The 16,959-nt window shown below is 41.1% G+C and overlaps 1 protein-coding gene across 5 annotated transcripts; it reads right to left on the reverse strand.

Annotated features, from left to right (window-relative positions):
* Positions 1-1,892: 1,892 nt before the first annotated feature.
* Positions 1,893-16,919, reverse strand: NAA20 (N-alpha-acetyltransferase 20, NatB catalytic subunit). Of its 5 annotated transcripts, XM_025469135.3 has the most exons (7): positions 16,762-16,909; positions 12,132-12,156; positions 11,704-11,793; positions 9,339-9,405; positions 8,362-8,497; positions 2,869-3,014; positions 1,893-2,414 (listed from the first exon to the last, which is right to left on the reverse strand). In XM_025469135.3, the coding sequence occupies exons 1-7, from the start codon at positions 16,812-16,814 to the stop codon at positions 2,329-2,331; spliced, it is 603 nt and encodes a 200-aa protein (XP_025324920.1). In that variant the 5' UTR covers positions 16,815-16,909; the 3' UTR covers positions 1,893-2,328. The 5 variants fall into 5 exon arrangements, with proteins under 5 accessions (XP_025324920.1, XP_025324925.1, XP_025324924.1 ...); XM_025469140.3 differs by lacking the exon at positions 2,869-3,014 and having other exon boundaries at positions 16,762-16,919; XM_025469139.3 differs by lacking the exon at positions 11,704-11,793 and having other exon boundaries at positions 9,339-9,429; positions 16,762-16,905.
* Positions 16,920-16,959: the final 40 nt, after the last annotated feature.

Raw genomic sequence — 16,959 nt, forward strand, 5'->3', positions numbered from 1 at the left:
CTTTTAGTTTCTTCACTTACAAAATGGCCTTCTGTCAGTTTGAAGATTACATTAGAAATGGAATAGACCTGGCACATTGTGAGGGCTCAATAAAATGTTCATTTCCAGCCACTTTCCTAAACATGTTCATCCTTGTAGAATTGAAATGTGCTTAATTTCTAAATATCTGTACCTTCTTAACAGTGGCCATTGGTACTATGTGCTTCTGAAAACGCTAGTTGGTAAATAATTTATAGTTACTGTGTTTCTGACAAGATCTTTTTGTTACCAAAAGGTTTAGTCAAATTTCAGTTATGGCTTAATCAGGTTCCCCGACTGGCTGAGCCCCATAATGGCTTAAGGAATAGTAAAACATGTGCTGTGAAAAAGAGTGTCACTTACTCTAGGAAGTTTGGGAAACCCTAGATTAAGGGTTGAGCTTTGTTAATCAAATCTCTTTACAGTTCAGCTTCTCAGAACCTTGGGTATGCTGCTGTGCATTATGAACCCTCAGTGGTGCTGCTGGCGTGTTTCCCATCCTTACTGGACAAGAGAATCACTGCTACCTGGCACACCTATAGACATCCCCTAGCGTGCTACAGCAGAAAGTAGTAGCTACTGTATACAGGACACATTTAACTTACCCTTGGGTTTAGAACATGTGAAAAACACCAAAGATAGCCCAACTATAGTGCCAAAAACAAAACAAAACAAAAAACCAAGTAGCAGAGAGATGAGAACATGTTTGTTGACACATTACTCATACCAAGCAAAGAATATTTGCTTAATTAATAACTGATCTGAGTATTTTCTTTAATCTGGCCTGATTTCTCAAGCCTGTTTAATTGCCCAAGCTATTTGTCATCTTCAAGAGTATTTTTTCACCTGGAAGGGCAACTGGCAAACTTGTTATTTGCAGATTTAACTGGGTAAACTTACTAAATTTACAAAAATGTTAAGGAATTTTAAAAAAAGCAATAAAATAAAAAAAGGAATAAAAAAAGCTAGTCAGTACATTCCTAAATTGTATCTTGAAAGTCAGCTAGTGTTTGAGGGCAGAGGCAACTAGGATGGCCAGGATCAAAGGCACATCTGTGTTCACCCTCAGTGCTTCAGGGTCTGGACCAGTGTCACCCCAGCTGCTGGGTGTCACATGGGTCCTAACTGTGGACTACTGAGGTCTTGTCTAGTTGGCCAGGAGGAGCATTTCTGATTTTAATACCCTTTGGCTAAGTGCAGAGTCCAAGGGTGAGATAAAAGCAGGTCAAAATGCTAATATAAGTGACTAATCAGTCTTCCTGCAATTCTGTCCCATTTATGTTGCATAAGAACAAAAACTAATGGTCACGTTCCCAATGTAACCTCTTAACACCACTTTCTGGCCAAGTGCCAGCATGAAATGCATGAAGGAAAAAGTTTACCTTCTCAGGGGAGAACATAAAAGATTTCTCTTAACCTCAACACCAGAGTAAGTCCTTTCAGGGGCAAAAGCTTTTTAATAATCATTTCTATGGGTTCTTCTTCAGCAACTTCTTTTACTCACTGGATATTTTCAGGTATGTATTACAAGTAAAACTATACATGAAAATACAAGCATAGCCCGTGACCTAGTTTTATGGCCTTTCTGTAGGAATTAGGTCCTTTTTCTCCTTTAAAGAAATCTCAGTATCTTTTTATATTTTGAAAAAAAAATTTTAAGGAATAGTAAAACATAATTTTATTTTCAAAGATTTTATTCATGAGAGAGGCAGAGACACAGGCAGAGGCAGAAGCACAGGGAGCCCAATGCAGGACTCGACCCCAGGACCCTAGGATCATGACCTGAGCCAAAGGCAGATGCTCAACCACTGAGCCACCCAGATGCCCCAATCCTGATCCAATTTTATAAAGGACCAACATGCTTCCAGAACACATTCAGAGAGTCAACAGTGCATTTTATTATACATCTTAGATTTATACATTTCATATATGCTTTTAAAGCTTCAATTAACAGTTTGATACAAAATAAAAAATACATATGCAGCAGTGGTTCTCAGGCACAGAATTTAGGAGGAGACTGGAGCAAGTTTTTTTTCCCTAGCACATAGTGAATATTATGAACCAAAATAGTGGAATGTTTCCATCTGACCTAGCTGCCTTTTTGATTGAATTTTATTACAGTGAAAGGCTTTAGTAGGTATGATATTGCTAACTGGAAACAATGAGACTCAAGTTTATAACCTGTATTTTCTTGAAGTCTGTAAGACCTAAATAATTACTTTTCTCCTAATACAGCTCCAAGATCATCCAATGAAAATAATACTGTCCATAAAATATCTGGAGCATCAGCCTAAGAACCACTGCTCATGGTTATTCAATGTCTTCAGGCCTCACAGGATGAGGTAAAGGTATGATGGATTTCTTCTCAGTGTCTCTGGAAAGTGCTTTCCTCATATCTGTTAGGAAGCAAAATTTAATATAAGTACCCAACTACCAAAATGTCTTATATTAAAGTGTGTATGTGTGTATATATTTATATATATAGTTCCCATAAGAGGTTTGTCCCACCCCCACGTTTACCAGGTCCTCAGAGACATGTTTTTAGGAGAGACTCCCAGTCACAAGTACTCAGCTCTTCCTATCAATGTTCTTTTGACAAAATCTTAGTAAAATTAACATGCGTATAACATAAACAACTGATAGTAATTAACCATTGGTTAATGTAAGTTAATCCGTAATAGGTTCATAAAGACAAGTTAAAGGAGACTTAAATATTATAGCTCAAATTTAAAATATTAAGTCCAACAAATATGGTTCTTTTAAATGTATTAAAAGGACTACTTCAGTATGTAGAATGAATGTACACGTTTTGGCTTCTTTATGGGGATACTGCCATAGAAGGGAGCTCACCATAGGCATCTTCGTCGGGCTCCCCATTGCTGGCTGAGTAGTACTCTATGACTGTCCTGTATACGCTGTAGCCCAACCGCTTGTACATGTTCACTGCAACTTGGTTAGATACTCTTACAAAGAGATCAACAAAAAATCCACCCTTTCTTTAAAAAGAAAAGAAGGAAGAAAGAAAGAAAGAAAGAAAGAAAGAAAGAGTTAGAATGTGAGAAACACTTGTTTTTAGTTGGCTTTGACTACAATTCAAAGAATGCTAGTAACAGGACTTTGCAGATGATTACCTCATACCAATTTTTATTACTGAGGATATATGACAGTACAAAGAGATGATTTTCTGTTGGCATACTAACAGTTTAAAACCTGTACTTTCTTAAAAGATAAGCTTTTTTAAAACCTTTAAAACCATAATTCTACCTCTTAAAAAATTTACTGAATATTTTATATCACAATAAATTACATGCTCATTTTAACAACTAGTGATACAATATTTTCACCCACATGGACAAATTAAAGGTTTTTGAACAGTAGCAAGCACCCATGTAGCCATGGCCCAAGTGTAACTACAGGACACTGGCTGCCTGACACTGGCAGCTCTGAAGCCCTCGGGTCTCTGGTCATTGACAGCCATCCCCCTTATCCAGAGGTCTCCAAGTCCTGACTCTATTGGCTCCTTGGTTTTTGTTGCAGGTTCATCAGCTAGTATAGTTTTTCCTATTTATGAACTTTCTGTAAGTGTTATACTTTGTATGTCCTGTGGTGATTTGCCTTTCTCAGTAATATGCAAGTCAGCCTGGATGTTAGATCTTGTTCACCTTCCCTTTGTTTAGCACTCCATTGTATGGATGGATATACAAGTTGTCCATGGTCCCACAGATAAACATTCCTGGTTTCTGTTATAAACTATGCTGCTATGAATATTTTTATTGTCTCATGGTATAATATCTAAGGTCTACAGCTGGGAGTGTGATCACTGGTTCATAGGGGTAACTTCAGGTTTTTTAGGCAATACCCATTTTCCAGTCAGCTTACCCTCCCAGAGGAGGGTAAGACTCCATTCCCAGAGTGCCAAGGCTTGGTACATCAGACTATTTTTTTTAAATCTCGTTAAGTATCTCAGAGTCATTTTAATTGACATTTCTCATGTCAATTAATGAGGTTAAATATATTTTTGTAGGCCATTTAGGTTTTTCTTTTTCAGTCCTTATTAGTCAGTCTTTCACACTTTTTTTTTTCCTCTCCCCATCTGTGGTTCTCTGTGTATTCTGGATCATTGACATTGTGTAAAGGACTGTTGTAAATCTATTCTCAATTTGTGGGCTGACTTAATACCATTTGATGAACAGTGTTACTTCAATGAATTTGCATACGAGCCTCTCCCTTACAGACTTAGTAGCTTAAGTTCTTTTCTACCCTGAGGTCCTGGATATACTCTGTTTTACCTTAAAAGAGCTTTTGAGTTTTGCTTTTCATATCTAGGTTTTTAATCTGGAACGGATTTGTGTACAAGGTAATAGTCTGGGTCATTTTTTCCCATGTGGCTATCCAGTTGTGCCACCATCTTTACTGAAAAGCATATCCATCCCTTCACTGCCTCTCTGCAGTTGCCTCCTCTGAGGTATGTCAAAATCCACGTATCCTTGCATCTGTTCCTCAGTTCTCTTCCACTGGTCTAGGCAAATACTCCAGCACTGATACAGAGCTTACTCATTACAGCTTGATATCTGGAGGGGCAAACCCGCCCACTTTGTTGTTGTTCAAACAATCTTACTTCCTTCCATTCCCCTGTAAGTTTCTTTTTTCTTTTTCCCTTCTGTAAGTTTCAGAATCAATTTAACAAGTCTCACAAAAAAGACTTGAGATTTTGATTACAATTACACTGGCTCCGTGGATCAAATACCAGTTTAGCTGTCCATGCCACTTAGGTAATTCTCTGTCTGCTAAGATAGGTCATCTTTTCTGTATCTCAGGAAAGACTTTAGAGAAGTCTTACACAGAGAAGTCAGATATTTCTCAAAGGGCTTAATGTATTTTGATGCCTTTGTAAACTGGCATCTTTTCCTAAATTTTACTGTTTGTATAGAAATGAAATTTAATTTATACTGACTATCCAACAACTGTTTAGCTTTTAAACATTTATTTGTAGCTTCTTGTGGTTTTGTTTGTACAATCTTATGTGTATAAAATAAGAGCTTTGTTTCTTCTCAGTCCTCATATCTTTGATTTTTCTTGCTGTAGTGTCTAGGATTTCCAGTAAATTACCAAAGAGGGGCTGAATGTAGGCATCCTTATCTCATCCCTTTCTTCAAAGAGAAAGCATTCAGTGCATCACTGCTAATATTTACTACAGGTTTTGGGTAGATAGGTTTTTTTTTTTTTTAGATTAAGGAAGTTCTCCCCTTTTATTTCCTACATTGCTAAAAGTTTTTAACCAATAGGATTTTATCAAAGCATTTTGCATACATACTGAGATAACATGTTCTCCTTTAATCTGTTAATATGGTGGAATACACTTAAAAGATTTTTCTTATGTTAAAACTTTTCTTCCCGTGATACACTAATCCATTTTGCTAAGATTTTAGATGCTAAGACTTTTGCATCTGTAGACTGATAGATCTTCTTCAGATTTTCATTCTCATATTGCTTGAGTTTTCTTATATGTTATTCTAGCCTTAAAAAATGTTGAAGAATTTTTTGTGTGTAAAAGTGAACTTATAGTCATTACTACTTAGAATAGTTGGTAAAATTGCTAGAGAATCCATAGCTTTCTAGAAAGATTTTTGCCAACTAATTGTAATCTGTTAAGGAAATGGGTCTGCTTGCAAATCTATTTTTATACAGCTCTCAAGCTAAGAACAGTTTTTAAAATGTTGAAGGGGTGTTTCATATACACACATACACATATACAAACACACACTAGAGACATGAGCTGGTCTCTAAAGCCTAAATATTTATCTGCCCCAGAAAAAGTACTCACCCTTATTCTTTGCCTTTAATCAGTTTGTCTAATTGTTCTATCAATTAGAAAGAAGTATGTTCAACTCTCCCATTAATAACAATTTGCTTTTTCTCGTATTATCAATTTTCGCATTTTTACTTTGAATTTATGTCACTGTGTACATAATATTTGTAATTATTACACCTTCTAATGGCACTGTATCTTCTTACCTATAAGCAATGACCCTTTTTTACTCTGATAATTACTGAACTATAATACGACTATGTTAAGCGTATCAACGGTCTTTTGGTTATAATTTGCATGATAATTTTAAGAATTTATTTCAATCTTTGTCTTTAATCTTCACATATACTTCATGCAAATGGAATACAGTTCTGACAGTCTTTGTCTTTATTTTACTGTTGTAGAACACTTTAACATGAAGTTTTCCCTCTTAATAAATTTTAAATGTGTACACTATTGTTTACTACAAATAAGTGTTGTACAACAGACTGATTTAAGAATAAATAGGCTTATTTATTCTGTTTAACTGAAACTTTATACCTGCTGGTTAGTAACTTATTTCCCCCTCTCCCCAGTTTCTGGCTACCACCATTCCACTCTTACATTTATCTGTTTTAGCTATCTTGTATAACTGGAATCACACATTATTTGTCTTTCTGTGAATGGCTTCACTTAGCAGAATGTCTTCAAGTCTTTGTCTTTTAACTGGAGTAATTAGTTCATTTTCATTTAGTGTTGTATTTACTGATTGTATTTGGATTCATAGCTAACATCTCATTTCAGGCTTGTTTTACCACTTTAATTTCCTTTTTCTCTCTTGGTTTTTAAATGTATACATGGTTAAAAATACATGTATGTATGTAGATAGGTATATATATGTACACATACACAAATCTTAGCAAAGGAAGATTTAGAAACTGAAAAGGAAGGCAGCTTAGAGGTTTTCTACTGTAAGATAATCTATAAATACATTAAATCGTATGTCTAGGGTGATAGCTAACTAGAACCCATTTTTTAACTCCCTGTCCACTATATAATAATGCCAAATACCTTTTTTCAACAAGATAATGCCATTAACAAATAAACTAAAACTTTTCAAAGACCAGAAGAGATTTCTTTTTCAGCTAATACAAGTTTCTCTCTTTCCTGAATAAGCTCAAGTTCATCTTGCCCCCAACTTGGCCCAGAGCATTTTCAGGCCATGGTTACTTCTTTAAAACTTACCTTTTTAAATCCATTAAGTGGAAAGCCTCAAGAGCCCTTCTCAGCAAATACTCCCTTTCCTATATACTTCTAGGCATTTAAGAGTAGAGAAAAAAAATAAGTGGCAGCTTGACAACTGATTAAACTTCTACACACATCTCTTAATCTCTTAGAATGGGAGCTGGCAGGAGTCTTTTAATTATATATATATATATATTTTTTTTAAGATTTTATTTATTTATTCATGAGAGAGACAGAGAGAGAGGCAGAGACACAGGCAGAGGGAGAAGCAGGCTCCATGCAGGGAGCCTGATGTGGGATTCAATCCCGGGACTCCAGGATCACACCCCAAGCCAAAAGCAGACGCTTAAGCCACCCAGGCATCCCTTAATTATATTACTTTTATCTCACGTTAATAATGAGGGTGTTTGACATACACAACAGGTCTTTTTTTTTTTTAAAGCCCTAATGCTGGTACTTCCCAAACTGTGCTCCAGAGTGCTCCAAGGTGGCCCAAACTCTTAGAGGTGCTATAGGATATTTCAAACGTTTGGGGAAAACACAAACCTTACATGTCAGACACTGGCAAAATACCAGTTTGATATAATTCACAAATGCAGCATTACATGGTGTTACATTCCTTTTGATGACAGAGTATCTTTTATGAAGCCAAGTTTTGGCAGGTCCCATGATTAAAACTCAATACCACAAGAAAGTTAATATGAAACAAGAATGCAGGTGGTTGTGTCCAATCTGTTTCCAAGGTTGAGGGGTCATGTAATGCCCAAAAAGGCACACACATCTCATTAGTAGGTAAGCACAGTTATTTAACAATGAAATAAAAATATTTTTTCTTTCAATGTGTTTATTTTTTTCCTAAACAGCTACTAGGTTGTTAGGTCACAAATACTAAACAGGTCATAACAGCTTAAATCTAAACTGAGGGATTTTTTTTTTTTTTTTTTTTTTTTGCCTTAGGGACACTATGAAAAAAAAAAAAAATCACTGAGAAGCCAGGAGTGATGTTAACAGAAAATTTGGGAACATCTGCCACAGGGTCAAGAACACTAAAGGAAACCTTAAGGGCTAGTTTTTTATTGCACCTCTTACCCAACATATAAGCCCATGGCAGGTCACCCATTTTGCCTGAATATTCCTCAGTGACAAGATAGAGACAATACTACTACTGTGAATATGTGAATACTGTAGAAAATGAAATCCTGTAAACAATAAAGCACAATATTCAGCCTGAATAGGAAAAAAAATCTTAAAATTTTCACTATGAGAAATATCAAATAGTTAGGGTTCATACTTGAAAAGCAGTATCTCACCTTTCTGAAATCTCCTCTAATAACTCCATAAGTTTAGCAGCCAAACCAAGGCGTCGAAATTCTGGGGCGACAGAGAGAGCTGTGACGTGCCCATGCCATTCTTCCCGAGCTACTGAGCCTTCCGCTTTACCCATAACTGCCAACAAAAGATTACACTCAGTAATTAAACACATGGATTTATACATGAATACAGACTATTGGTTACATTTTTATTAGAGAGGAAACTAATGACAAAATTTTAATTTTTAAGTAACAGAGTCATCTACTTAGCAGTTATTAGTGCTCTTATTTGAATCTCACTTAGAGAAAGGTTTCTTTTAAAAAAAAGAATGAGGGGATCCCTGGGTGGTGCAGCGGTTTGGCGCCTGCCTTTGGCCCAGGGCGCGATCCTGGAGACCCGGGATCGAATCCCACATCGGGCTCCCGGTGCATGGAGCCTGCTTCTCCCTCTGCCTGTGTCTCTGCCTCTCTCTCTTTCTCTCTCGGTGACTATCATAAATAAATAAAAATTAAAAAAAAAATTAAAAAAAAAAAGAATGATACACTAAAAACACAACTGATTTTTAACACAGAACCAGATTATGTATTTTTTAAATATCTGCATTTTATGTCGGTATGTATACACAAAACTGAGATAATCCACAGCTCAAATTTTCATTAAGTAATGCTACTAATCAGTGAAGATGCTACAATCCCTGCATTATGTACCAAATAAACCATGTAGAAAATGTAACATAAACACAGAATGAAAGATCCAAGAATCCAAAGACCATATCTGTCTACTTCACTGCTGTATCCCCTGGGGCCCTAGAGCACAATGCCTAAAACATAGCATCAGCAACCATTTAATGGTTAAAGGAAATAAAATTATAGGCATCATGATTGTATTTCCACTTCTGCAATCAACTTAATTGGTTGAAACCTATGTTAAAATCTCAACTGCCTACCCAAAAAAATTCTAGTGGTATTATACTTACTATAACCCATTAACTCTCCACCAGGTGCCTCCGCAACAATGAAGTACTCTGGCCAGTGGGCGAGGTACTGTAAGTAAAAAGGAATCCCATACTACAGTCTTGTTAAGGAGTATGGAAAGTAATGGATAGTAGAGTTCTTCATAAAAGGAGTATTGTGAAGAAAGTTTTCTTTAAAAAGTATATTGTTACTTTATCCCCAGCTCTTCATGTGTGTGATTTCTATATTTAGTCAGTACATTAAATATTTAGGTTAGCACTAATAATTTATAACAAAATTGCCTGAATATGTAACTTCAAAAATATAAGTGCAGACAACACCATCTAACAGAGCAGAGAACCAGGACTCTGAAGTTCTATCATCTCTATCCATACTGATCACACTGTATCTAAATCTCTGCACAACACTTATCACTTGTTTACTGGCGCTCTCCCTTTTGGATATGAATGTCATGTACTGTTCATTCTATCCCTGGTGCTTATCCCTGTGCTTCTATCCCTTGGCACAAAGTAGATGCTCAGTACATTTGTACATTGACCTGTAATTGCACTAGGAAATTAATGACTATCCTACTTTAGCTTCAGCCATGTGACTGTGAAAATAACTTTAGAAGTTAATTACTTCCAGAGTCAACAATTACTGAGTGTCTCCCCCGTGCTGATTCAAATTCTCCATATCTGGTACTACAAATAAAAGGTGACTTAAAGAGTGACAGCCTGAATAATCTGCCCGTTAGTAACTCCTCAACCCCAGTGTCCTTACTGCCATGTGCTCATTCCTCTATTCCTTCTGTAAGCCGGCTGATGCAAGTCCATGAGGGGCCACCACCAATCACAATTTTTTTTTAAAGCTGGAAAATCTGTTCACTAGTAAATTCTTCACACTCTCATCTGAAAGACAGCCACTATTTTGAGCACTCTTCCAACATAACCCTTAACATGGCAGGCCAGCCAGTCTTCTTGTCATTCAGCCACTGCACACACCATAACCACCTCTCCTCTGGCTCAGTAACCACGAAGACCTGGCAGGTTACTTTCAAACATGGCCCCACTTGGATTATGGGACTTTTCCTGTGAATTATAAGTGTAACTAGATACACACCATGTAAGTTGATTTGCATCCTAATTCTTTACCTTACTATCCAGTGCAAATTTTTCTCTCATTAAGAAATCTTTTCTTTAAACATGGAGGGCTCTTTAAAAGGTCATTTTTGAAATACAAAGGGAATACTTCAGTGTTTTGCTTTTTCACTCAGCTTTGTTTCTGATACATAGCCCTGTTGTTACCTCCACCTAAAGTTTATTTTTAATACCGTACAGTATACTCCATTGCGTGAATATGGGTTATTTTCAGTTTCTCAAAAATCTTTTAAAATTCCTCACGAATACAGTATAATTTAACATGTCCTTATTGTTGTGTATGAATGCTATTCCAAATTTTTGATAATTCTACAATAAATATTTTTATAATGATTAACTTGGGGGTTAACAAACATATCCTATCAAGAGACAGATAGTAAATATTCAAGGCTAGATGGATCTTATGCTCTCTGCTGCAACTACTCTAACTATGAAAGCCACGGACAAAGCTACAGACAATATGTAAATTATTCAGCATGGCTGTGCCTATTTACAAAATACAAAACTATTTACAAAAATAAAAATAGGAAAAAAATAAAAATAGGCAGCAGACCAAATTTGGCCCATGTACTTTAGTTTGCTGATCCCACATCTAACTGACTCTACTATTACTTTCAGTTTGTAGGAAATGCGGTTACTTACTATGTATTACACTGCCAAAGTGCCTTCTAGAAAGACTAGCAATTTATACTGTCACTAGCAATTTATGAGGATGCTTCTCTTACCCTTATCAGCATGAGTTTTATCATTTTTTTTAATCCTTAATAATCTGAAAGGTAAAGCATGGCATCTCATTTTGGTTTTAATCCACGTCTTTTGACTGGTGAGACTGAACTCTTAATTTCATTAGCTTCTTATATGCCCTCTTTTGTTAGATTATCAGTTAATATTACACTCCTACCTTGCAACGGACATGGAGTATAAGCTAGAAAGCCAACTTTGTTTTAAGCCACTGAGAATGTGGAGTTGTCTATTAGTGCAACAGAACCCAGAGCGTCCAACTTCACATATCTTTGTCCATTTTTCATTGGGGAACATGACAGATATGGCTAATTATTATCTCCAAATCCTTTCTTAACTTTAAGTAACAAGCCCTAATTTAAAGCTGGGCTCATTCCCAAACTTATAGCTAGGTGAGTGTGGCATGAAGCAGATGTTGGTCATTGGGATACAGAGGGCCTGTGTGGTACTTCCTAAAGGTACCCCTGAAGGGGAAGGTCATTCTTACCTTCCCCTCTGTTGATCCTCCTGCCAGGAACATGGACTTGATGCTCTTTGCTCTGGCAGCTATCTGGGACAGGAAAGCAGCCAAGGCCACCTTGGGAGTGATGAAGTGGTTAAAGTGCACAGCCAGGTTGCCGACGACTACATGAAACTACCACAGACTGCCCATCACCCCCTGGGCTCCAGTCAGCTGATGTTGCTGCATTCTGTTACATGGAGCCATACTTACTACCTATTGCAAGGTACATTTATGACGTCATTCTGTTACCACCTGGTCAGGCAGATGTAAGACAGCTCTTATCCCTAGTTTGTTTTTTTACATTGCTTTCAATGTTGCTTATGTTTCTTGGCCTGTAAGTTTTAAGTCTATTTTTTCCTTAGTTTTTCCATGTTCCTTACTCTTAGCCTTTAACTTTTTTTTTTAAAGGATACAGTTTCTGTAAGTGGATCCAAGTTACTAAAAGAAAGAAAAGAAATGTCAATAGTAAGCAGTGTTGACAAAACCAGTTTAAATAAGCCACTAAAACCAAAAATATGCACAAAGAAAACAAAACATGCTACATCCACAACTTTAAAACCAACTTTAGGGCTAAGGAAGATGGTGTCAGCTACCAAATGGCTAAACCGGGCCATCACAGCCACTAAAAAGATACTATACACTTTCATTTAACTCTTTCTTCCTTACAAATTACTTTATAGTTAAGTGGTTAGTGTGTCTGCATCAAAACCTTCCATTTTCTAGATGGCATCATTTAGAAATCATTAATGGAACTGGGGCCCAACCAGGCATCTAAATCACAGAAAGTAAAACTAGCTCCCTGCAGTGTCTGACAGCAGCTCTTCCCACCCATCTCTGGGCCTTCACCTGCTCAGTGTGGGCCCTCACCATTTGAGTACGTCTGCTCCATACACTTCTACATTCTCACCTCCTCTTCCCCACCACTCCATCCCTTAACTTCTGGAGGAAAACTCTTTGACCTGGCTCTGGGGCTGCTCAGCACCTGTCTCACCAGCATATCTGATCACAACACTCCTGAATCAGCAATTCTTAAAATGAACCTCTCTAGCCGTCTGCAGAGAGCTCTGCCCCTTACTTTCCTATTCAATTAATGGAACCACTATTTTGCCAGGATCAAAACCAGCCACCCTGCAAATCTTCCTCTTATATATGCAAATTCTTCTCTGGGATCCTTACCAAGGCACTTCTCTAGGCCAGTAGTTCTCCAACTTTTTGGTTCCAGAACCCCTTTACATTCAAAAATTATTGAGGACCCCAAAAAACTTGTTTATGTGTGTCATATCTACTGATATTTAATTTTAAATATACATTTTAAAATAATAAATGAAGGGATCCCTGGGTGGCGCAGCGGTTTGGCACCTGCCTTCGGCCCAGGGCATGATCCTGGAGACCCGGGATCAAATCCCATGTCGGGCTCCCTGCATGGAGCCTGCTTTTCCCTCTGCCTATGTCTCTGCCTCTCTCTCTCTCTCTCTCTGTGTGACTATCATAAATAAATTTTAAAAAATTTTTTTAAAAGAAATAAAATAATAAATCAATTGCATGTTAATATGAATAACTTAAAAAAAAAAACAAAAACAAAAAGTCACTCTACTTTCAAGAACACAATTTAACACCAAGAAAAGCATTGCTTTGGGGCACCTGGGTGGCTCAGTCTGTTAAGTGTCTGCCTTCAGGTCAGGTCACAATCCCAGGGTCCTGGGATCAAGCCCCGCGTCAGGCTCTCTGCTTCTTCTGGTGCCTCCTGCTCCACCGCCTGCTTGTGTGCACACGTGCCCAGGCCCCCTGCTCCCGCAATTCTCTTTCCTCCGGGGGTAGATGCGCAGACACACTTAGCCATCAGCAAGCCGCTCCTGACACGGCTCCCCACTCCCTCCACCTGAAATGCTCTCCCCACTCAGCTTCCAAGACCTACCATCAGCTTTTCCTCCCACCAGAGTGGGCCATTAAGTCTCCTTCAACACCGGATGCCCTGGGGCAGCACCCCGGAACTTCTTTTTTCCTATCCACACTCACTACACCACTGACATCACCTCTACCTCCTGGTTTTATTAATACCATCTGTATAGTGTGCCCCCCCCCCCCAATTGCGATCTTCAGCCCAGATACCTACCTGACTTCTCCACCTGGGTGTCTCAATGCACCTAGCAGAGAAGCCCAACTCCTAGGAGGGCCTCTCCAAGATCTAGCCACTGACTCTGCCTCATCTCCTCAACACTCCCACCCTCTCACTACTCCACCCACACTCGCTGCCGCCTCCCCTCACAAAGAGGTACCTGGTGCCCTTACTACCCTCTCTGCCTGCAAGTTCTCCCAATATCCACAGGACTCACCCCCTCCCTGCCCTCGGTCTTTCTTCCTAAACATCCTACCTAAAGCTGAATCCCTATTCCTATTTCCTTTTCCTGTGGGTTTTTTTTTTTTTTTAAGATTTTATATATTTATTCATGAGAGGCAGAGACACAGGCAGAGGGAGCAGCAGGCTCCCTGCAGGGAGCCTGATGCAGGACTTGATCCCAGGACCCCGGGATCATGCCCTGAGCTGAAGGCAGAGGCTCTACCACTGAGCCACCCAGGCATCCCTCCCTTCCCTGTTTTCATGTTTTTCTTTGTACTGAACACTAAGTTCTATATGTTGTACTTCCTTATCTTTTTTCCACTCTAAAATGTAAATTCCATAAAGAAAACATTTTTTGTTTTGTTCACTGCTGTGTCTCCAGCACTGAGCACAGTAGGCATGCAAATGTTTTTCCAAAAGTAAAATACATAATTATTTGGATCTATTGCATCTTCACTTCCTACTGCAATCACTTCTTATCCAGTGATTCCTAGAATTCTCTATGAAAGTACCCTAATCAAAGAGGAGTGGGAGGAAATGGGAAGGAAGAAGAGTTCCCAATGGCATATTCTGAAGAGGCCTTAAGAAGTTAGACAATTCTTTGAAATCTAAGGTTTTATTATATTCCTGCTTATTTTCTTCTACACTGTTCATTTTCATATAAGTGTTGAGCCTTCCTAGATCTTCAGCTAAAACAACGTTTTGCAGGTGCCTGGGTAGCTCACCACGGATGGTGTGAGCTTGCTCTCTAAAAAAAACAAAACTAAACTAAACTAAGGTTTTGCCCTGTCTACTCTTAAAGCTCCAAGGCACACTGTCCCTCCCCAGGCCTGCACCTCTCAAACCCAAACCTTTGTCAAGTCATCATCTCTGGGCTGCTACCAAGACATCCTAAATGGCTTACCTGTCTGGTAAAACTCCTGTAATCTTCTCACATTCACATAACTGTGAGGAGCTCGAGCTCCAGAGCCCTGGTCCTTAAACAGCTGAGAATATGCATTTCCAAAGTGTCCCCAGGTGGTCAGGGACCAGTCTTAAAGAACCAACACTTTTGTAGGGCCAATCTCCTTGGATTAGCTTCCATGCTTCATTCACTCCCACCATGGAGCTCAGACGCCTGGGGCAATTCTCTTGAGCTCTCATTACCTTAGTTTACTCATACAAAAAATGAGGATAATGAGAGCACCTACTTAGCCTGTGAGGATTAAATGTGCCAGTACCCAAGGGGGGTGGGGCACCACAAGTTACACTGCTTTGACTGAAAGAGGCCCATTAGAAAATTTAGAAAATTCTTCCCACTAGGCAAGTCTGAATCCTCCAACAACAGAGTAAAAGTCCAGCCCCACCAGTTCCCCGGATGGCTCAGTGAGAGAAACCCACGGCTCCCATCGCATTTGTCTGCCCACAATGCAACCTTTCACTTTCACCCCTGCTTCCTTCTCCAGAACTTCATCACTGTCAACATTTTATCCATCCTTCAAAGCTTATCCCGTCTGAAAGGGGATGAGAGCCATCTCCTCTCAAGTTCTTCCCGTCCTCCTAACTTGAGTCCTAGCCACTTGATCCTCAGCTTTCACACACTGCCCCGCCGTCTTTAAAGTGGATCTTGGACTGGTGGGTGGACGGACCGACAGATGGATGGATGGATGGATGGATATTTGATGGATGGACGGACCGATATGTGATGAAGTCAGCATAACAAAATGTTAACTGTGGGATCCAGGCGGTGTGTCTATACAGGTGTTATGGGTAAAATTCTGTCAACTTTTTTAAATGTTCAGAAACTTCCTTAATAAAATGTTTTCTTAAAAAAAAAAAACAAAAAAAAAACAAAAAAAACTGGTACCTGCAAATCGCAAGTCCTGCCCTAACTGGGAAGTGCGCACGCACTTAAGGGCAGGACTTAAGGGAAGTGCACGCGGCGGGCCTGCAGCAGCGCACGCCTCCACCCGCGGCCCGACGCGCGGCCTCAGCAACCAGGCAGAACCCTCCGCGCAGCAGCAGGAAGGGGGTGGGCGGGGCCGCGTCCCGGGCTTTGCGGCCGTGGGAACGAGCCATCCGCAGCTGGCGCTCAGCGAACGCTCGGATGCTGACCTCGCGGCGGCCGCCGACGCCCAGAAGCCGCGCGGCCCAGTCACCCGCCCGGACCCGGGCCGCAGGCGACAGAGCCAGGCCGGGCTCGGGCCGGCCCCGCCCCCGGCTCTGCCCCCCGGCTCGGCTCCCGGCTCGGTCCCCGGCTAGGCCCCCGGCTCGGCCCCCGGCTCGGTCCCCCGGCTCGGCCCCCGGCTCGGTCCCCCGGCTCGGTCCCCGGCTCGGTCCCCGGCTCGGCCCCCCGCTCTGCCCCCCGGCTCGGCTCCAGGCTCGGTCCCCGGCTCGGCCCCCCGCTCTGCCCCCCGGCTCGGCTCCAGGCTCGGTCCCCGGCTAGGCCCCCGGCTCGGCCCCCGGCTCGGTCCCCGGCTCCGCCCCGCCCCCCGGCGCGCCGCCGCGGCCGCCCCGCGCTGCCCCCGCCCGACGCGCACGCCGCGCCGCGGAAGGAAGCTGCAGCTAGGAGGGCCCGCCCCCCGCCGGGCTCGGGCCCCGCCGCCCCTCGGACGTGTCGGGGACGTGCCGGGGACGTGCCGGGGACGGCCGGCGGCGGCGGCTCGGCGGGCCCCGGCCCCGGGGCGGACGCGGCCACCAGCACTGGCCCTGGGGGCCGCACTCACATGTTGTTGAAGCGGAAGAGGTCATCGCACGTGAAGGCCCGGAGCGTGGTCATCGCGCCGCCGCCGCCCAAGTCGGCTCCCTGCGACCCCGCGCCCGTCCCGCCGGAAATGGTCCTGCGCGCGGTCGCCGCGGTGCGGGACGGAGAACTGCTTCCGGGACACGAGTTGCTCGGCAACCAGGGCAGAGGCATGGCGCCC

Source organism: Canis lupus, chromosome 24 (genome assembly GCF_003254725.2).
Source record: "Canis lupus dingo isolate Sandy chromosome 24, ASM325472v2, whole genome shotgun sequence".
Classification (NCBI taxonomy): Eukaryota; Metazoa; Chordata; class Mammalia; order Carnivora; family Canidae; genus Canis; species Canis lupus.

Bases quoted from the DNA above. Each gene is read 5' to 3' on its own strand.
- NAA20 (XM_025469135.3), bottom strand. From the start codon at position 16,814: ATGACCACGCTCCGGGCCTTCACGTGCGATGACCTCTTCCGCTTCAAC. The intron at 12,157-16,761 runs GTGAGTGCGGCC...TCTTTCTTTTAG, and splicing joins CTCTTCCGCTTCAACAACAT to TAACTTGGATCCACTTACAG. The intron at 3,015-8,361 runs GTGAGATACTGC...TTCTTTTTAAAG, and splicing joins TTAGAGGAGATTTCAGAAAG to AAAGGGTGGATTTTTTGTTG.